Consider the following 22,980-nt stretch of genomic DNA (forward strand, 5'->3'; position numbering starts at 1 on the left):
TTTAAAAATAATCCAGGTCTCTGATTGGTCCTCTGGTCAGGTGTTTGGTTCCCCCTTTGTTCACCCTTTACAGGTAAAAGAAAATTAACCCTTACCTATCTACTTATGACAGCTTCAAAGAAATGGGGTTGGTAATTGTTTCCTGCTGAGGCCTTGTCCATACTCAAAGTTACACCAGTTTAAAATGAAACTGATTTATAAATGCGTTTAGGTAAACAAAAAACAGAGTCATCGTGATCATGTTCTTAGTACACCTCTGGCGTTTAGGGCAGTGATGAAGCTCCTCCACTCCTGTTTGTTTCTGGCAAATCTTTCAATGGGCACAGCTGGTGATTTTGTGCCAGCCAAAATCACCAGCTGTGCCCCCAGGTTTTTCAGCTCGGCTTCCACAGATCTTTGCCGTGTTGTTTTTGGGCAGCCTTGTTTTTGCTTGCCTTCAGGTGTCCATCTTATTGCTACTCTGATGATGGAATCAGTTTCCATCCGAAGCACATGACCGATCCATCTCCGCACCTCCTGGCAATGATGGTACTTGGATCCTCTTGGCTGCATTGTGTTAATAGATCTTGGTTTGAGATTGCTCTGGGCCAAAAGATACGGAGGATTTTTCTGAGGTAGGTTGTATGGAATGAAGACAGTTTGGACATGTCATACTTTCTCGTTCCCCAGCATTCTGCACTACAAAGTACTGTTGAAAGTATGCAGCTCTGATAAATCTTGAGTTTGGTTTTGGTGTTGTATTTTAATGATTTCCAGACTGTATTTAAGCTCCTGAAGGTGTTCCTGGCTTTATTGATTTTTTTCGGATGTCCTGGCTTGTTCCACCATCCTGGCTGATGGTGCTGCCCAAGTATGTGAATGTTTCTACATTGGTGAGAACATAACCCTCTATCTGTACTGGTGATGGTGAGGCAATATTAAAGGTCATGATATCTGTCTTATTGTGGTTGATTTTAGTCCAATTTGCTGCCTGAATGCATTGAGTCGTTTTTTCTTGCATATGATGTTGGGTGTGTGATAGGAGAGGACATCATCTGCAAAGTTCAGGTCTTCAAGGGATGAGAAGAGCGTCCATTTAATGCCTCTTAGGATGTCGTCTGTGATATGTCGCATTACCCAGTCGATGGCAAAGTTGAAGAGGATTGCAGCCATGACACACCCCTGACGGACTCCTGTTTTGACTTCAAAACTGAGCTCACTGTGATCAACACTGCATATAATGTTGAAATAGAAGCTTTTGATGGCGTTGATTATACAGAAAAGAATTCCATATGCGCCATAAGATAGTCCCATGAATGCTATCAAAAGCCTTCTCAAAGTCTATGAAAAGTCTGTGAAATTTATGTAGAGTGGCTGTTGTCATTCTAAGCACTGTTCTATTATGCTTCGTACAGTGAAGATCTGGTCTGTGCATCCATGCCCTTTCTGAAAACCAGCTTGTTCTTTTCTGAGAATGCCAGCAAAAAACAGAGTGGACACTCTTAATTCAGTTCAAACCTGTTTTATATTGATGTAGCTTAATAAGGAACTGATTTGAGATAAATCAAAATAATGAGGTTTAAATTAAGCTAAGAGTTTCCACATAGAGGTTGGTATTGGTTTCACTAAATCAGTTTAAAATCACATCCTTAATTATGTTTTCAATATAGACAAGGACTTGGTCAGTATTACATAAATGCCCAGCATAATGTTAAGGGCCCTTTGCTGCTACAGGTGCCATTGGCAGACATAATGTTAAAATAGAATTATTGATCACTACTGGTAATAAGATACCATAGCACTTTTCACAAGTGTATGGGCCCTGGTTTACTAGCCAAATTACAGCTCAAGCAATTCCATTTTACTTACCCAGTTGTTTCAGCCCTAAACTGTTGTGCATTGTTGTGTACTGTTAAAAAGAGGCCAAATTCCTTCCCAGAGTGGCTGCTTTAGTCATGGGTATTTAATTCCTAAATATTTGTTACCTATCTCACAGTGAAATGTGCTATAAAAGTGCACCACAGTATTTTATTATTAATGCCTTTGACATCAGGGGAACCAACAGTTCTGATAATCACACAGCATTTAAAAGGCTTTCAGATTCCGATGCCAGAAGGTGATCAGATAAAGTAAAAGGAATTGGAAAAACCCACTATAAACCAGCAATATAATATAAAAGCTCCTAACAATTTCTAATCTCTCTTTCTCCCCAAACCCCATCTCAGCCTATTGGCTAGTACTAGAGAGGAAGTGCTTGTGATAACTAGGAGCACAGAATGGCCTCAAGAACCAAGTGTATATATGTTCTTAAGGACAACGTTATAGTAAAGTGTCTGGAAAGGGAACCAAGGTGTAATCGTGTGGCTGTTTCAAACAACGAAGCAACATCTAAACAAATAAATATTGTTGCTGAGCCTTTCCTAATGAAGCAGCCGGGTCAGAAAGCCAGTGAGACCGTAATCAGTACCCACCCCCAGGTGAAAGGAGATATGACTGTCAACAAACAAACCTCCTGCTGTCAATCAGTGACTCCTTCAAGCCAATCAGCAAGAGAGGGAGGTGGACTTGGATGGGCGGTCCGCGCTGGAGGCAGCAGTGCTGAAAGTGATGCTGGGGGACCCACAGTGTCATAAACATCTGAGACGCAGCATGCAGCGGAGACAGGAGGTGGGGGGAAGGAGGAGGAGGAGGGGTGAGGGACGGGGGATTCCTGTTGGGGAGGCTGGCGGCTGGCGGGCTCGCTGACTACAGGCAAGTGCTAACAACAAGAAGAGCGAGCCTGCGCCTTTATTTCCCAAAGTTTGCAGCCGGAGGACGAGAGAGCAGGCGGCAGGACTGCAGCAGCCAGGGGGAAATGCCTCTGAAGGAGCTTCCTCCAAAGGCTGGGCTGCGGCAGTGCCTCTGAAGCCAAATCTGGTCACATTCTTGCACTGGAATTAGGGGGAGTGGATCAAGCGGATCTCTTCGGGGATTTGCCATTCCTGCTCCCCTTGCGGGCAGTGGAAAGACCCCCTCCTCCCGTCTCGATCTGGGATTATTAGCGCTGAGTCTGGGTTTCTTATTTTACCCTCTTTCTGAAGCTGCGTTGTGTACTGGCTCCCTGTACAGCTGGGCGCCCGCCGCCACGCAGCGCCTTCCGCTAATCTGCGCGGCCACCCTCTGCTTGCTGGTTCTGCACAGCTGGGCGCCCGCCCCAGCTGTTTCCTCACCTCTGCAGGCCAGCGGCCGACCGCGGCCTCCGGAAAGCCGCCGCAGTTCTACTCAGCACAGCTGTATGCCCGCCGCAGTTTCCGCACATCTGGATTCGCTGGAATCTTGGGCCTTCCATGCGCTGCTGGTGCTACCCTATATGTTTTACGTGGGCTTGTTCTTCGTCAATGTGCTGATTCTCTACTATGCCTTTCTGATGGAGTATATCGTCCTCAATGTAGGGATCGTGTTCCTGCCCGAAGATATGGACCAGGCTCTGGTGGATTTGGGGGTGCTGTCAGACCCTGGCTCGGTGCTCTATGACACGGACAGTGAGTTGGATGTGTTTGATGGGTATTTGGAATAACAAGCAAAAAGCGTGCAGAAAGTGACTAGGGAATAACCCCACCCCCCTTCGCAAGAATTGGAGGGTTTGTGTTGCCCTTGGTGGCCATGGCTAAGGGATCACCAGAGCCCTGTGCTGTCCTTGCATCTGATTTCCCTCAGCGCGGCATCCTGTGTTCAAAATGGCCCCACCAGTGCAAGTGTCAGTGGGGGCTACTGCTGCCTCTCGCTGAGGTGCCCAGGATCTGCTGCTGCTCATGGGATGGGAACTGGAGGCTGCGGCGGAGGCCCTGGTGGGAAGCAGGGAACAGACAGAGAGGGCACTGCCGGGCTCTAAAGCGCTGTAAGTCATTTCTTCCAGCTTGGTCAGTATCATCATCATCATGAGAAGTTGCAGAACCGGAAGTTTAGGGGCTCTGTCCTCAGCTCCCGTCACCCAATGTACCATTCTGTTTAGACTGAGGCTTAATGTAGTTCCAGAAACAGCCCCCTCCCCACAGCCGCTGGCCTGGCACATGGGGATAGGTATAGGCTAATTTGTTGCTCGCATTCATGTAAATAAGCACGGGATTGGGAGGGGGCGCGATCTCGGGAGAGCAGCGTTTGCTCCGCTGGCGCTGTATTTTATACTACTCAAGGACAGATTTCCATTTGTTCCCGGTGCAAAGTCTGGCGTACACTGCTGCCTGTAGGGAGTCCGAAAGGAAGGACGAGTAGGCTCTGCGAGGAGTTTACACTCCGATTCGACTGAGAGCTGGACATAGATTAGAAAACAGAGAGAGCATTTTAAAATTAAATCCTCCATCCCATGTCTGATGACCTGGGGGCCTTCCCACACTACACAGATGTAGAGTCTGTAACTGTGCACGACGCGTGGGGGTGAGATACTGACATCATCTGCAAGCGTGTGCACCAAACCCTAGTGACTTGAGCTGAGGACAGAATTTGGCTCTGTCTAGATGGCTGAGCTCTGTGTTGCTTAAAAACAGATCGTTTGTCGTTAAACTCGGGGTAGTGGTTCACACTGAGCCTTCTGGCGTGCTTTTGGCAGCATGTCTTGTAATTGACGTAATTCAAATACAAATACACTCCTCTAATCAGATTCCCCGGCTGCAGCATTTAATTGTTTGATTCCTGCAGACTCTTCCAGTTTCACAGAGCAGCTCGTTTAGTTCACTGACAAGGGAATACAGAATTGCAAAAGCTGGTTCTAGTCTCAGTCCTGCTGCCCCTCACTAACTGCTATATATAATATTGTCCTTAAGGAACTTATTTTTAGGTGCTGAACCCCCAAAGGGCCTATTGACTCAATTAGACAACAACTGTGTGATGATCAGGCCCCTAAAACTGCTTGGGCTCTGACCACAACTTATAACTCTGGCTTCCAAAAGGCCACAGCAGCCAATTAAAAACTCAGTTGGGGCACCATAAATGTTTTGAATCAGTCCCCTTCTTTTAAAAAGCCTATTTGTATTCATCCTGGATAAATGTGAAACCTACACAATTAACTGTTACTTGCAACTAATATATAATTTCATATTAATCAGCCATGCAGCGGTTTTAGGGGAGGTAAATCATTTAGTCAACTAAATTTATGGTAGTACTTGTGATTTATTCTAAACAATTGAAAATGCAGTAAGGACAATTATGAAAGGTGCAGCATTGTTAAAAATATTGAAAAGTGATTCATTAAGAAACTTAGTCTTTTTAATCGGAAGTCCATGTGTGTAATCAAGTCAGCCAAACTTCTTATATTAATAAAAACAAACTTTAAAATGGAAACTTATTACCAAACATACTAGCAGGATTTTGATCTAAACAATAGCAAATGTAAATATACCAAAAAAACCAAAAACCCAGCATCTTTGTAGAAATATCAGTTGAGTTTCTTTAGCATTTACAAAGATGAAAAGGGGAAACTGCAACAGAATTTTTGAGGGGGGAAGTTACATTCATAATAGTAGCCATGAAGCTATACTATACAAAATTCCCTATAAAACCAGGTTTCTCTAAACAATTTACAAATATTAAAAACTACCTTTCATTATGTCTTTGTCCCTGACCAAAGAAGAAATTAATTTTGCCTGGTGCAAGACTGAGCAATGAGTTCTGTATCATCTTCAGCAACAGCTGTAATCTGATTATGTTAGGGAAGCAGAACTGGGCCTGGTCTAGACCGGGACAGGAGACTTACATGGAAAAGTGCAGGAAGTGTCATTAGTGGTTCAGTGGATAGCATACTTTTTGCTGAGTCAGTACAGAACAAATAGTGCTAGTGGCCATCCATAATAAAGGGCTCAGTCCTGGTAAGTGCTCAGCTCTCTCCAACTTCCACTAACGTCAATAGGAGACCATCGTTAAAAAATCCCACACATTTTATTTTTGCTAGTTGTATTCTGACCCAGGCCTAGCTTGTGGAATTATATTTTGCCATTCTATATTCCCCCTGAAGTTTAAGGTGGAGAAATTGTTCATTTCCTTTCCAAGAAGATGTGCAGTGTCGCAGGAACTGACTTTCCGTCCCCATCATTGGCAGTGTATAAGTGATGGATGAGTAACCCCTTTGTATACAGGGTAAAATTCTCTCCCCAGATATTTGTATATAACTCCTACCAAAGCCAAGATAAGTTTTTCATACATAACAGAACACACTGTGGTCAACAGTCTAGAAGGTGCATTGGGATCTTCCAGGAGGATGGATGCTATGTAAAATGAAAATTGCTGGTGTTATATAATCATAGTATCCCCTCTGCTTCCATAAACAGGGGTTTGCAAAACCTGTCTGAATGCACTACAGGGTATAAAGGAAGAAAAGGCAACAAACTTGGTTTTGCTCCTGCAGAAACCCCTCTGCATATACTCAGAGCATCACCTATGGGAATTCTGTATTAGACAGTGCTGCTGATCTTACCATCTTACCATGCTGTGAAACAAAACCACGCATGAATGAAGCTGAAGGGTGATTTCCTAGGAGAGATGACACAGGGAATTCTGAGCTCTGCCTGGATCTTGAGTTACCCTGGGAAAGCCATAAGTGTAGGGAGCCAGTCCTCCTGCCTCAGCCCAGAAGCATGTGACACTGAAAACTCAGCAAGGTGGGTCACAGAGTTATCAGAACTGACCAGTACATAGGCATTAATTTTTCCATTAAACATAAAATCATAACTTGGTCCCAATCCTGATCCTATTGAAGTGCATGGGAGTTTAATCAACGTCTTCTGTGGGGCCAGGAACAGGCCCATTATGATTAACATATTATATTCTGGTTTTATGTTTTCATCCTTCTGCATCTTGCAAAATCACCTTTAAGGATTTCCCTTATTTTCTTTTCAATCCAGTCCCACTGCTCAAGCCCTCAGGTCGGCAGCACCATCTTCCTATGCAAGGAAGACTTTGTCAGATTGCTGCTAAAGCCTATCACAATCACTGCTTAATTGTTCTTTGAGTTCAGCACTGAAGCACATGAAGAACACTGCTCTTCCTCGTAGTTTAAGCTCATTGCCTCTCTAGCAAACGTTCCAGTCCAGAGATTTTTCTCTGAATTAATGGGCTTTTTTAAAAAAACAGTTTGTTATCTTGCTTTTTCCCCTGCATTTTCCATACTGTTATGTTTGTAGAGAGGAAAAAGTAAGGGCTGTATTAGATGGACTAGTGGTAACAAAGTGCAGTGTATATATATAAAAGCTTGGCAGTCTTCCTTTCTTTCCATCATCATTCTGTTCATGTACAGATAAAAAGGAACCAGTTAGTGGCCAGTACTCATTTAAAATGATGTCCTATGGAAAGTCTAATTTTCCAATTGTGTGTCCTTGTCTAGACAGGAGAAAATCTCTGTATATAGCACTTGATCAGGACACATGCTTTATAGAGATGTTTTCAGCTGAATTATGAGGGATGGTAAAGTGCTGCTTAATCAGGACATTGTTAGTATAAATTCCACTTAATGGAGATGAATTTAGCCAGTGCAAAGTGGTTAAATGGTGTTTAACATGGTTTGGCACTCTAAATCCAGGTCATTTAATACAGAAGTATAAAATAAAGATATAAATTAAGTAATTTAGCATTCTTTTAAAATCTGTCATATTTTATTTAATTTTAAGTGTTTCCAGATTTTGTTCTCCATTGAGACAATAGTCTTAGGGCTTTCCAGTTAAAGACCTAATACTGCAGCCAATATTCATGCAAAACTCCCATTAGCTTCAGAGGAAGTGTAACAGGGTTTCTTCACCGCTCACGGTGCCTCTCCCTTGCCATCCTGGGGGTCAGCATTGCCAAGTGCTTCGCCCTCCTCAGCAGTCTCTACCCACTTTCTTCTCTGCAGCCTGTCTCTCCCTCTTGCGGTGGCAGCTTCCTGTTGTGACTTGGCCCTCCAGCCAGGTCACTAAGTTCCTCCCCTTCTGGTAAAGTCATAGCCCTTCCAGATCAGCTGTCCAGCTGATATCTCCAACTCCATGCGTCAGGGGAACCCAGGCCCACCCTCTCCCCTGCGTTCTGGCTCAGGGACCCTATAACATGCAGCTACGGCCTGTACTGTCCTAGCCCATGCTGCAGTTTCCCTGGGCTTCTTCCTACATAACTGGCTCCCCTCTCTCTTTGGGTTTGCCAGCCCATTCTCCCTCCTGTAAGGGGAAGACTACCGTCTCCTTGCTACTTGCAGCTTCCGGGCTTTTTAAAGGCTCCTCCTATTCCTGCTCAGCCGCGACTGCTTCTAATTAGTGGCCTCCTTGTAGCCTATATTTCTCCCATACTGGACACTTAATTGGTCAGTTAGGCTTGCCTGGCCTAATTTACCCTCTCAGGGGCTGATGTGGCGAATACACCCTATCACAGGGAGTCACAGACTTGTATGGACTGTAGAATAGGAGTCTACTATACTATACTTGATGTATTTGGAGAACTCTGCCTTTTCTTTATCCTCCCATGTAGATGGCAGGATTTGGGAGTTACAGCACCAAACGCCTTGAAAAAGCTTCCTGTTCTATTTAAATAGAATGTATATTTTAAGAGTCCTGTCTACGTAAACTGAATTGCAACTGCAATTGCTTGGTGTCATCTGTTATTTTAGGTTGAGAGTTCTGGGGTCTGTGATGTACTTGAAGTCTACTGGAATGTGATTGTGTAACTGCTCTTCTCTTTGTACTTCCCTGAGAATTAGATGTGACTCATCATATCAAAGTCAGCAAAAATATTTAATAGAAAAATAATTTAATACTTTTTATATACAATACCAGCATAATAAGAACTTTTAGTATCAATGGATTATTGTTAATTCCTTTTTATGAGCAAAGTCCTGCATTCAAAAATCTGTCATGCAACATTTTAGTTGCATGCCAGTATTTAAATCCCAAATCAGGGTCAAAGGAATAGCTCAGTTCGCTTGTACTTCAATTTAGGATTACAAATGTTAGCTCTCTTTAATCATTAGCACTAAACATTACATTTATGAAAGCCAAGAGATTTCTTATTATTTGCACACAGCTGTATAAATTGAAAGCTTGTTATAAAGTCATTAGTTTAGTGCAGAGGATAAGACCTCTGGGTTCTGTTCCACATTCTGCCTTGGACTCTTCCCCGTCTGTAAATGGGACTGCCTTTGCAAATTATTTTGAGATCCTTTAAATAGCAGTGCTACACACACACACACACACACACACTGCCTACAAAAATAAGTGCCCTCTTTATATGAGGCAATGTGGTCCAGTGGACAAGGCATTGGATAGGGAATTAAGAGAGGTAGGGTCTTGTCTCTGCCCCGACCTACTGTATGAACATGGTCACTTCACTTACTTGGGCCTGAATTTCCCCTATTTGTAAAACAGTCATGATAGGTGAGCAAGTGGGGCAGGAGGGTGTAACCATTTCCACTGACAGCATCAGAACTCTTCTCTCTTTGGTTCCTGTCGATCAGCTCAGCAGCGCCAGTGGGGCCGAAGGCAGCCTTTCCGCCGCTTTCTGGCTTGTATCAGCTTCAAAGCTTCATTCATCTTTACACATTTTTGCTTTATGTCATTCTTCACTACGTCTGTGCAGTGGATTCTTGATCTTCCTCTCTTTCTAGTTCCTCGCTCACTCTGATACGTATAGCTGTGTGTGATATCCTTTCCAGGTCCATTCTTGACACAGGTCTGATTCATCACAGTCATCTTTCTTGAAGCTCCCGTAACGGCATTATTTTTTGCCCTCGCCATTTTCTTATCACTTCATTTTTTAAATTTTCTGCTGTCTTGAATCTCTCAATATTCCTCTTAGCTGATTCATTTGTGCAGTCAATATCTTTAGTTCCTCAGCTTTCCTCATGCTCCAGCATTCCAACCCACAGCATTATCAGCATGACAGTTCTCTCATATATGCCGATTTTCATTGTAATCAAAATGTCTTTAGCCTTCCAAATCTTGCCTTTTTTTTGAATGCTGTAGCACCTAATCTGAGTCTTTTTTTATGTGATCTTCACAACTCTCATTATTCCATACTTGTTCTCCAAGGTGCACACATCTGCTGACACTGTGAATAGGTAACCAGCCAGACAATGGTCCCTTCTCAGGGCGAAGCTTCAAAAGGTTGTGTCTTTGCATGACCGGAGATGGTAATTTGCATTCCCCTCCCCCCATGTATTTCCTAGGCACTCCGCTTAACTTTGTCTGACACATTGTTTAAGAGAGTCCTCTGAAGGTCATAACCCTTCCCATGGTTTACCTTTGCCCCCAGAGAAATTACATACAACCCCACACTAATACATAAACTTTGCATTTTTTAATCCAAAATGGATACCAAAGATACTTAAACTTAATTCAACAACGTTTGTGCAGAATATTACAGAAAATTGCCATATCTGTCACTCTCTAGTCTGACTGGCATTTTCTACCATCAGTGGTAACAGCAGAGCAATAGTTGAGAATTTTAGAACCATGTAAGTGATTTGGAGGCCCAATTCCTATTATAATTAATTATAATGAAAGGGAATTAGGTGTTCAGATCCCTTAGTTAGCTTTGAAAATCTTAGCCAATGTATAGCCCATATAGAGACACTATCTAGCCCAGCTCAAGCTACTAGGAATTCTGCCCTAGGTAGAACCTGAAGACAAAGTCTTGGCTACCTGAACTGGACTGACCCCTCAAGGTCAGTAGCTACAGCCTGTCAAACATCTCCATGCACTGGTTTGACACCTGCTCCCAAGAGATTTCCTAGAAAGAGCACATTTAGTTGCATATTGCAGGAATGGAGGCAGATGTTTTATGAGCTTTCCAAAAGTTACTGTTAATGCAAGTCAAAGGTAAATGAGGCAGAGGAAATAAATGGAGATTGAGTTTAGGATCAAAAATGCTTGAGCCCTGAGCGTTTTCATCCATTAAAAGCACCAGAGCACAAGTGATTTTAAAAGCAAATTTATTTAAGGAATTTTTGCATTTATTGTGTTAGAATCCTTTGCTGAGCAAATACGCTTTAAGTCACCAGCTCGCTTTAATGAGAGGGGACAAGGGCCATTTAGCATGGTGTAATATCCATTTTGTCAAAGGAAGAAAGGAATGAATCCAATCTAACCCTTCACATAAAAAGGCATCATTTTTTTTGGAGAAGGGACTATATTAATATTCCCTTTCAGATGGCAACCAGTAGTTCTAAACTAGAAGCAGCAAGTCATGTGTTTGCAGACACTTAGGCCTGGTCTACACTACGCATTTAAATCGATTTAAAGAGCGTTAAATCGATTTAACGCTGTACCCGTCCACACTACAACGCCCTTTATATCGATATAAAGGGCTCTTTAAGTAAATCGATTTTCGTACTTCCACGGCCCGCACGAGAGGATACGCTAATTCGATATAACATATCGGATTACGGTTAGTGGGACGGAATCGAGAGTTATTGGCCCCGGCGGTATCCCACAGTGCACGACTGACTGCTCTGGACAGCAATTTGAACTCGGATGCAGCAGGCAGGTAAACAGGAAAAGCCTCGCGAGCTTGTTGAAATTACATTTCCTGTTTGCCCAGCGTGGAGCTCTGATCAGCACGGGGGCGATGCAGTCTCAAATCCAAAAAGAGCTCCAGCATGGACCGTACGGGAGATACTAGATCTGATCGCTGTATGGGAGACAATCTGTTGTATCAGTCCGTAAGAACACGAAATGCCAAACGTTTGAAAAAAAATCTCTAGGATACACAGCGCTGCGTGACAAGCATAACGGAAGCCAGAGACTCAAAGGACGCCAGGATGGAGGGGTACTGAGGACCCCAGCTATCACATCCACACAGTCCTGAAAGTATGCATTGTGCTTGAGCTCCCAATGTCGGTAGTCAAAACACGTGTCTGGCGTGGTTCAGGGAACAGCTCCTCACTTTCTTCCCCCACCACCACGTGAAAGAAAAGGGAAAAGAAATCATTTCTTGACTTCTTTCAGTGTCACTCTATGTGTACTGAATGCTGCTGGTACACGCAATGCTGCAAGTGAAGAGCAGTTCGCTCCTCCTCCCCTCCCCCTCCCCGGTGGTAAGACGGTGCAATAGGAAGTAACCGTCCCTCATGAATCTAACATGTTGACATCGAGCCAACATTGCTGGTACTCCCAGTAGATAGGACAGAACGGCTAATAACCAGCTCATCATAGCAACTGGGGGCTTCAGCCGCCTCCCTTCCTGTGTAAAGAAAAGAGTCTGTCCGCGGACTGTCATAGCAGCAGCATGCCGGCCCTCGCCCCACACGATAATGCCTACCTGAACTATCAGCGCTGGAGGCTGCTCCCCCTCATTTATGTCATAAACACTCAGTGTTTCTATCCTGCATTCTTATTACTTCATGAACAAATGGGCAGGACACTGCCCGCGTAATCCCAGGAAGGTTGGAGGGAGGAGAAGCAACGTGGGGTTGTGCAGGGGCACCGCCCCGTGAATACTGACACGAGCAGACTGTGCTTTTGATAACACTGGCCTAATAATCTTTCCCCTTATCTAGGCAGAACTGACGCTGTTTAGAAACATAAGGGAAGGGATTGACTCAGTCCAGCCAACTGTCAAGTCCAGATTTGCTTTGGCGTTGCGCCATTAAGCCGGCGATTTCAGCCAGGGCACCAGAAGCAGCGGATCAGTACAGAGAGGAGAGATATACCGGTCGTCCTCATTGCCGAGTTTCTCCAGTAGTAGATGGTACAGAACGACCGTAACACTCGAGCTATAGAAAAGCGAAGTGAAGCTGCGTGTAGCACCTGGATATCGCTCCTCCTGTCGCGGCACTCCCAGACACATATGGGTGCACGGAAAAAAAAGCTGAACGGGCTCCCATGGCTTGCCGGCATGGCGTCTGCCAGGGCATCCAGGGAAGGCACGAAAGGAGTAGCGATGTTTTCCCCGAAGGAAGGAATGACTGACGACATTACCCAGAACCAACCGGACTAATATGAATAAATTTAATAACTATAATGTTAGAAAAAATTAAATATTTAATTTTTTCTAACATTATAGTTATTAAATTTATTCATATTAGTCCGGTTGGTTCTGGGTAATGTCGTCAGTCATTCCTTCCTCGGGGCGGAACATCGCTCCTCCTTTCGTCCTTCCCTGGATGGCCCTGCAGACGCCTGCCGGCAGCCATGGGAGCCGTTCGCTTTTTTTTCTGCCCATATGATGTACGGGAGTGCCGCGACGAGAGCGATATCCAGTTGTACCGGCGCTTCACCTCGCTTTTGCCTGCATCGAGATGCTTACGGTCTTCTGTACATCTACTCTGGAGAAAACTCGGCATGAGGACGACCGGTATATCTCTCCTCCTCTGTACTGTCCGCTGCTTCTGGCCTGGCTGAATCGCCGGCTTAAGTGGGCGCAACGCAAGCAAATTCGACTTGACTGTTTGGGATGAGTCAATTCCCTCCCTTATGGTTTCTAAACTAGCGTCAGTCTGCTAGATTAAGGGAAAGATTATTAGGCCAGTGTTATCAAAAGCACAGACATGCTCGTGTCAGTATTCACGGGGCTGGGTGCCCCTGCACAACCCACGTTGCTTCTCCTCCCCCACTTCTGGGATACCGGGCAGTGTCCTGCCCATTCTGGTCTAAGTATAAGAATGCAGGATTAGAAACACGGTGTTATATGACATCAAATGAGGGGGAGCAGGCCTCCAGCGCGTGATAGTTCAGGTAGACATTACGTGTGGGGCGGAGGGCCACGCATGCTGCTGCCTATGACAGTCCGGCGGACAGGGAACATTGTTCTTTTCTTTTTCAACAAGGGGAAGGGAGGCGTTCTGAAGGCCCCCAGTTGCTTGATGAGTGGTTTATTAGCCGTCTGTGCTATTACTGGGGAGTCACAGCAATGTTGGCCTCGATGTCAAATGTTAGCATTTTGTTCAGGAGGGACGTACTGTCCATTGGCCCGTACACCACCGGGGAGGGGATAGGGGAGGAGCGAATCTGCTCTTCACTGTGCAGCATATGCGTGTACCAGCGCCTTGCAGCTACACATAGGGCACTGAAAGAAGTAAAAAATGATTCTATTCCCTTTTCTTTCACGTGGTGGTGGGGGAAGAAATCGAGGAGCGTGTTCCCTGAACCACGCCGACACTGTTTTGAACTACGACATTGAGGAGCTCATACACAGAGTGAAATATTTCAGGACTTGTGGACTGTGGGATAGCTGAGGGTCCTCAGTACCCCTCCATCTGAGCGTCCCTTTGAGTCTCTGGCTTCCCGTTATGGCTGTCGCGCAAGCGCTGTGTATCTAGAGATTTTGTTTCAAACGCTTTGGGCAATTTCGGTTCTTAACGGAGCTGATACAACAGATTGTCTCCTCATACAGCGATCAGATCTAGTACTCCCGTACGGTCCATGCTGGGCTCGTTTTTGGATTTGAGACTGCATTCGCCCCCGTGCTGATCAGAGCTCCCGCTGGCAACAGGAAATGTAATTTCAACAAGCTCGCGAGGCTTTTCCTGGTTTACCTGCCTGCTGCATCCGAGTTCAAATTGCTGTCCAGAGCAGTTCATGGTGGATGCACTGTGGGAACGCCGGGGCCAATAACGCTTCGGATGTTCCGTCCCACTAACGTAATCGATATGTTATATCGAATTAGCGTATCCTTACTCGTCGGGCACGTGGGTACGAAATCGATTTACACGTTAGCCTCGGACCATGGACGCACAACGCCGAATTACTGTGCCTAGTGTGGCCGCAGGAAATCGAATTTATAATATCAGTTTTATAAAACTGATTTTAGCTAATTCGATATTATCCCGTAGTGTAGACGTGGCCTTAACCTGTTGATTTGGGCAGCTTGGATCTCTTCACAGAGGTGGGCAAACTACGGCCCGTGGGACCCTCCTGCCTGGCTCCTGAGCTCACTGGCCTGATCCAGTGCTCTGTGCTGCGCGGTGCGTGGTTGTAGTGCTGCCAGCCACCGGTGCTCCAGGCAGCGCGGTAAGGGGGCAGAGAGCGGGGTGGGGTGGGGTGGATAGAGGGCAGGAGAGTTCAAGGTGGTGATCAGGGAGCGGGGGTGTGGATAGGGATCGGGGTGGTCAGAGGGTGGGGAACAGGGGGGTTGAATGGGAGCAAGGGCCTGCGGGGACATTCAGGAAGGGGGAGGGGATTGAACGGGGTGGCGGGAGGCAGTAAGGGGTTCTGGGCAGTCTAGGGATAGGGAGAAGGGGTGGGTGGATGGGACAGGGGTCCGGGGGAGGCAGTCAGGATGGAGGGGTAGGGGGTGGAGGGGCAGGGGTCCCGGGGGGCCATCAGGGAACGGGGAGATTGGATGGGACATGAGTCCCAGGGGTGGGCCGGCCCACGCCCCGCTCCCCTAACTGGCCCTCCATACAATTTCCAAAACCCAATGCGGCCCTCAGGCCAAAAAGTTTGCCTGCGTCTGCTCTATCGCCACACAAGGGTATTGAAACTTCACAGCAATGGAGGATTTATCTGGGAAACCCAGAGGCCCAATCAAGCAAGCACTGCCTAGAGTTAGCTACATTTTTCTGTTAATGTGTGCTAATTATAAGCTCCCTTTCTCCTCAAAGGCATGGAATTTAGGTATGTTGCCTGCCACCTCCTTTAAAAAAGGCAGCTGAGAGTTTTCCATGGTCTCCTTTGAGGCTATCCAGCTGTCTGCAATGGACAGCCTATCTGTTTTTGTGGCTATTTCCTTTTCATTCTTATGGTTACGTAGAGTACTGTGTTAAACATTAAGCAAGCAGTTTAGTCTGTAGAGAAACACAATTCAGTTTTGGAAATCTGTGGAGATCCTTATCTGGGAATTTCTCTTTTAGCTGATACTGACAGAGAAAAACTGGTCAGAATTTAGCCTTTCAAATTTACAAACCTTGCTCTTTTCACATGGCCAGTTAAGTGCATTTTCCTGCTAAGGTTTTGTTAAGAGATTAACCATTCTGTCAAAGATCTCAAATAGATCTTAACAAATAAAAATCCCACCCTCTGATGGATGTTCAGAGGCTTAAAAATCTGACCGTACCAAAATGAAACTGCCGAACTGACAGGAAGAGGCTGCATGGTGGTTTGAACAGAGTAAGCCAGGTATGCCCAATTCTAAACTCTACTTTTCTTTCAGGGTTATATCAGGAATTAGAAGGAATACAGTGCTGGATACAAAATAAAGACACCTATTTCTCTGCATTGTTATGATTGGGAGTAACAGCAACTTCCAAGACAGAATTAGCAAAAAGAGCATGACTTTTTTTTTTTTTAATATTGGTGTTATGCTTTAGCAGCTGAACCATTATTTGCCTGCTGGTGTTTTTGTAGTGAGTAGGATGACTGCATTTATAAGATCTAGACAAGATTTGCCCCCTTTTGTTTTCCATCGCTAAAGTTTAAGTTCAAATTATATTTGAAGAATAGATTATTTTTTGAACAACTGAATAGAGATGCAGGACTTGAATATGCTGGTCAATTGTATCATTCACACACCATTTAATATCTGCCACTATAAATTACTAACTTGGTCTATCAGCCTATAGCTATATTTGAAACATTCATTAGGCAGCCCTCTCGTGCGCTTTGGTAGTCTAACTGCACTGGCTCAAATAAATTGTGCTGTTATGTCTAGGCCAACCCACTGGAGTTGCACAAGAGTAAAAAAGAAGAGTTTGCTCCGTATATGGCATGATAAAAAAAAATCCCTATATTCTCTATAGTGCAGCAAAAAAATTCAGTTCAGCCTGGAAAATATCACTAAACAGATAAATATTGACTAATTAAACTCTTTATTAAAACTTATTCCATCTGTTCTTTGTCCTTGGTTTAAGTAGCAAGGTTATAAAGAGTGTTTGATGACTGTAATAGGACTTCATAGATCTCTTCAGCAAGGCTACGATTTTGTCATGTAGGTTGTGGAAGTCACGGATTCTGTGACTTCAGCCCTGGAGCACCCTGGGCAGTGGGGAGACCCTGCAGCTCCCAGCCACTGTGGGCAGTAGGGGTGTGTGTGTGTTGGGGGGACACTCTGATTGCCGTTTCTAGGTGCCGTAGGCAGTGTGCTCTGTGGGCAGTGGGGACGCGCGAGGCTGCTCTGCCTCTGCAGGCAGCGTGGGGACCTCGCAGCTACCCCACCGCTGCAGGTGGTGGGGGACTTCAGAGCCCCAGCAGCGATGGGTGCTAGAGCCTTCTCCCGCCCCACTGTGTCACAGATATTTTTAGTAAAAGTTGTGGATAGGTCACGGCTTCTGTGAATTTTTCTTTATTACTTGTGATGTGTCTGTGACTTTTACTAAAAATATCTGACAAAAATCTTAGCCTTACTCTTCAGCAATGTTTCTCTTTAACTCATTCCCATGGCAGATAAACTCAGTAGAAAAATACCACATTAGACAAAATCATGTTTCCTAGTCCTGCTTTTCATCTCCTGTGAGTGTGAAATACAGATTCCTTTTAATTGATGATCAGGTGGGTTAAGATGATTTCACAAGGAAATCCTCTCTCCCGAATTCAGCTGGCGATCTCCATGAAGGGAAAAGACTTGTCCCCTAGTGGGTTGCTCTACACTGTCTATTCCAGCCTAATGGTTAATGTAGTTTCCAGAGCCGTAAAATCCCCCTCTCTCCTTCAGCCCCATGCCTGACCTTCTGTGCATCCATACACCTTGGCACATAGCCATGCAAAGATTCCAATCCCCCACAGTGCTGGGCTCCATGCTGTGCCATCCCATACAGTTTTTTAAAAAATATCCTTCATCCATCACTGTAGTATCTCAGTATCTGACCAACTCCTTGCATCACTTCTCAAAATCACACCGGCTGAGGGCAGGATTGACCTCTAGCTATGGTAGTGAATCCCCTTTGATTCTTTCCTGGCACATTAGCCTAACAAAGGCAGGTTAGGTCAGGAGAAGATGAAGCAAAATTGGCGCATGACTTACTGATGTATTTATTTTTGTCACCAAAACCAGGCAGCTTGTCCTGCAATATTACTGATCCCCATAACAGTTTCTTGGCAGGTCCAGCAATTCTAAAAAAGAGAAAGACAAACTGAAATGAGAGGTTCTGTGAAATACAGATAATTGTAATTAAATCATTATTATACAGTCAATGATAATGACAAAATTAATTGTATCTGTTTAATAACATTTACCCTAGAAAGGAGATCAACATAAGTTCATAAATAAAGAAAAGGAAGGTAATAAGATCAAGCTTAATATGAGATGAACTGCTTCTTGTACCTCATGGCTGGATCACCAGGCCCTTAGGGTCACCCCTTTGTAATAATGATCCACACTCCATTCCAAATCACTTTTAAAAGGCCTTTGTCCCAAGTCCCCTCCCAGGCATTTTATTGCGGGGAGGAAGGCAGATGGAAGGGAACAAAAAGGCTCTAGATTTGGGTATGGTAACTGCTATGTTGGGTTTACCACTTTTGGGCATCTTGGAGAGATGGACCTGTACTCTGACTGTCTAGAAGACAGGATCAGGAGCTGAGGTAACTATGAGCACCCATTTGCAGGCAGAGATGTTTTGATTCCCTTCCCAAGCTGTTCTGGAAAGTTGTATGTACAGGCCACTTGTGGGCACAGGGAAAGCCAAACACTAGATTAATAGACTCTAGGACTGCAAGGGACCTCGAGAGGTCATCGAGTCCAGTCCCCTGCCCTCATGGCAGGACCAAATACTGTCTAGACCATCCCTGATAGACATTTATCTAACCTACTCTTAAATATCTCCAGAGATGGAGATTCCACAACCTCCCTAGGCAATTTATTCCAGTGTTTAACTACCCTGACAGTTAGGAACTTTTTCCTAACGTCCAGCCTAAATCTCCCTTGCTGCAGTTTAAGCCCATTGCTTCTTGTTCTATCCTCAGAGGCTAAGGTGAACAAGTTTTCTCCCTCCTCCTGATGACACCCTTTTAGATACCTGAAAACTGCTATCATGTCCCCTCTCAGTCTTCTCTTTTCCAAACTAAACGAACAACTGTAGTCCTGTACTCATGGTAGTAGTACTCATTCCTGAGCCCCTTCATTTGTTCCCCTCGCTGGTTGGTAAATTTCCAGCACTAGAAGTACCAGGTTTGGTTACAGCCTCATTTACCAGAGCAGAGCTATTATCTCTGGGGACACTTGTTCCCTCAGTCTTGATCAAAGTTAAGCAAATTCTTAGGAGCCAGAGAGAAAAAGGAAAGGATGGGATTTTCAAAGAGTCATGCTTGAGAATAGCTGCTCTGTGACAAAACCAACCTACTCTTGCAATATAGACCTAATGGCCCATAACAGAAAGTTACACACGAGTAGGCTTTTGCGTGCAATTGTGAGCAGGGACTTTTCCTAACCTGCTGTACATATATTATATGAAGTCCAGAATCATTCCCCCCTGCCCAAGGCTTGGTTTTATTAACAAAGAAACAACAATAAGATAATAAATATTAGCTCAAAGCCTCTCCATCTGCTTGGTGATCCTCTCTCAGCGTTGCTTTTTCCACACTATAGACTCTTTCTTCCTAGCAAGCTACTTACCACCTCACTTATATCCAGATGATGGAAGTCACCTTCTTCAGTGAGTCAACAGAAGTCATATAACCCTTTCCCATCAGGATCAACACCTGCTAACAGAATAGGGTTGTTTTAGATAAACATTGCCAGCCTGTTACAACAATGCTACCAGTTACCAGGCTTGAGAGGTGGACATAAGGCCAATATTTGTTCAAGTAACAGTTACTTATATACTAGTGAAGCTACCAGTATGAGGAGTGGATATATTGTGTCAGATAAATGCTAGATTATCTCAATTTGATAATCTGCTCGCTTTCTTTATCTCATTCACATCACAAAATCAATACATTCTGCTAACTGAGCTTATGCCTGCAAATTAATGAATCTAGCAGATCAACAATATTGGCATGTTTGACACTGCATTATTTTTGTGGAGTAATATCAAAGTCACAGATAAGTAAGCTATAAATTCTTCTCTTAAGCTTTGAAAAACTACCTTTCCAATTACAGTCTGAAGAGTTCAGGATGGCATTCATGCATTTTGAATGGCTAATTGCTACACACATTATTATGTACAATATGTTATATTAGAAAAAGGGTTTGTGAATGTACGCTGTAATTTTCTTACACTCATGGACCCTGACATTTAAAACATGAGATTTCAAAGATGATAAAGGTAAGTTCATTTCTTTACCCCCTCAAAATCCCGAATGTCTAAGACAAGAATGTTAAACATACAGTTTCTCCAAAATGAGAGAAATACGAAGCAATTGCATTTTTTCACTTTCAAGTTCTTCCCACTGCAGCTTTTGAGCTATGAAAACAATTTATTATAGCGGTTCTATTAGTCTTACGTTTTATAGAAGCTTATTTTCATTTAATTTACATTTAATTTGGGGGCCAAATTCAAGTTGACAGTGTTCATAAGGACCCAATCCTGAAATCCCTTATTTCATGGGAGTAGCTCCTTGACATCCATGGCATTATTTTTGTGTTGCAGGCTTAGACCCTGAATTAGCTTTGGTATGTACAGTTCTGTAAAACCTAAATTTTGTTATCCTCTGTTTATAATGAAAAGGGCATTTTTCTGTTGTTATTACTATATTTTAAGGAGGCAGACATGTTTTGAGATCACTTAAAAATCGTAGCTAAAGACTGTAGTTTACACATCTGCATTTCTAATGTACAGAATGCCTCATTAGCATATTAGGGGAAAAGCTTCCACAAAAGTGCTGCAGTAATAGTTGTTAAGGTCAGGATAGTGTATTGCCGCAGGATTACACAGCGATTCTCTGGAAAGAGATCCTGATAGCCTGCCAATGTAGGAGTTTCTTTTTAAAAAGGAAATGTGCCATTGAGGTCTGCAGTACTTAGCCATGCATCGTGATGTGCTAATCTAAAGATAATCTGTTAGACATCAGGATGAGACCTATATTGGGAGAAGTTACCCCACATCTGCTTAATTTGGGGTTCTTTCACTTTCCTCTGAAGTATCTGGCACAGGCTATTATGAGACAGGATACTAGACTAGATGGATCTAGGTCTAATCCATTTTGGCAGTTCCTGGGTTCCTAATGTCTAGGACATTCCCAATCCCATGGCCTTTACACATTTGGAGTCCTGTTCCAAATTAGGCAGAGCAGGGATCCAAACCACATCAGCACTCTATCACCAGGCTATTGACTATGTAGTATATGTGTGTCTCCCCTCCTCTCCCCCCTTGTTTTGACCAGAAATTCCATCTTGAATCTGAGAAACCTTCCCAACCAAAGGTAAGACAAATCTCACCCTTTCCCGTGAAATGTTTTGGTTTTGATGAATCAGCATTTTCCAATGGAAAAACTATTTTATCCAAAAATTCCCACCCCAGTCTACTCCCTAACCCTTACTCCTTTGTAGTCTTCCTGTGTCCAGGTATTACTGCAAAAGAATGATAGGTAGTGAAGACGCAGGACAACTGTTAGCTATTATCAAACCCCAGCACTAATGAATTCTAGGGCCTAAAGAAAGTTTGATTACATGCATGTACAAACACTCATGAAAGTTGTCAAAGAAAACTGCTTCAAACAGCAGTGAAAACTATGAACAGCACAAGGATTTGGCCCACTTTTGCTCAAGCACTTTGGGGCAAGGACTGTCTGAACTTTGTGTATTATACAGGCGTGACGTCATTGGCGGGAGCAAACTATTTTTGTCTAAAGAAAACTTTCATTTGTGAATTTACATTGTGTCTCAAGGGAGATTTTGAATTCAGTGTAAAATGAGAATAGCACTGTGCTTCTTTTCCCATGAATTTTGGACATGCATAAGTGTTAGATTTATTTGAAGGGCTAATCCAGCCCACTGTTGCATTGACTTCAGTGAGAGAGTCAGTTCAGACCTTTACTTGTCTTGGAATTTAAATTGGCCTTGGTGTCAGTACCAAAGGTCTCAACCTTAAAAAAAATATAAGTAGCATTTGTCCTCAAAACTGTCTAGTTTGGGATTTTTGCATGCTGTTCTTCACCATGTAGTGCCTCTTGGGTTAAACAAAAACCACGGGTGTGTGTGTGTGTGTGTGAAAGACTAATGAGCTAATGTTATTGTAAAAATCCAGTTTTCTTTCAAATAGGTTTGTTGCTCACTTGAAAATGTGCCAGGACTGGAATTGTGGAACAAGAAACCGTGGCCTTGAATGTTCAAAAATAAAAGGAATGTACTGGAGACGAAATGGACGAGACAATGTGAAGCGGCAGCATCAGAATGTTTCAGCTGTGACTTTTCCCCAGGATTGTTGGATCAGGATGTTACACTAACTGCAGTGATTCGTATGCAGCACCAGGCCTCCTTAGGACATGGCCTTCGTGGACATTTTAAAAAGTGGTCTCTCCATACTTTAAACAAAGCTTTTACTCAGATCTGATAAACTTTTGAATAAACATGTTACCCAAATGGGCAAACCATATGACTGTTTATGAAGTTCAAAGCAGATCACACATTGAAAATTTTCCTGGCTGTTAGTTCAGCAGGTCAGTTCTGCTGTTGGGATAGAGCCTAAAATCACTGCAAGTTAAATTCGGTTCAGAGCAGTATTACAGAAAGGGATTGTTTTGTAAGGTGTGAGTATTTTTTTTGTTTGTTTTGTTTTTAATTTTTGTATTAGGGCAGCGAGAGAGAATCCAGTATAAATCTGGAAGATTAATTATCTAACAGGATAGTGTGCACATTGTTTAAATTCAAGTTCTTATGTACACATGTAAAAGCAATACATTGAAGACTGACCTCATTCAATTAAAAAGTATGCAAATCAGTTTGCTGGGGAGTCATTCTGTTTTCATTTATACAAAGGAATTAAGTATACTTTCTAGAAATCAAACTTTCCTAAGCCGATTCCATGTTCTATATAGTCTTTAGCTACTAAAACCTAGATTTTATGGAAGACAAATAGCATTTAGAACTTTTGCATTAACTACTTTAAAAAACATAGTTCCTGAACTGAAATAGCAGAAATGATGCAGGTCCTGACTGAAGTGCATTAGCAAAGATGTGAGAGGAAGGTACTTTAACAAAGGCAGA

At 43.7% G+C, this 22,980-nt stretch overlaps 1 protein-coding gene across 1 annotated transcript; it reads left to right on the forward strand.

The window, feature by feature from the left end:
* The first annotated feature begins 3,253 nt into the window (after positions 1-3,253).
* DEXI (Dexi homolog) lies at positions 3,254-22,714 on the forward strand. The gene is made up of 2 exons (XM_032779614.2): positions 3,254-3,856; positions 22,037-22,714. The coding sequence occupies exon 1, from the start codon at positions 3,254-3,256 to the stop codon at positions 3,533-3,535; it is 282 nt and encodes a 93-aa protein (XP_032635505.1). The 3' UTR covers positions 3,536-3,856; positions 22,037-22,714.
* The last annotated feature ends 266 nt before the right edge of the window (positions 22,715-22,980 follow it).

This window comes from Chelonoidis abingdonii, chromosome 9 (assembly GCF_003597395.2).
Source record: "Chelonoidis abingdonii isolate Lonesome George chromosome 9, CheloAbing_2.0, whole genome shotgun sequence".
NCBI lineage: Eukaryota > Metazoa > Chordata > Testudines > Testudinidae > Chelonoidis > Chelonoidis abingdonii.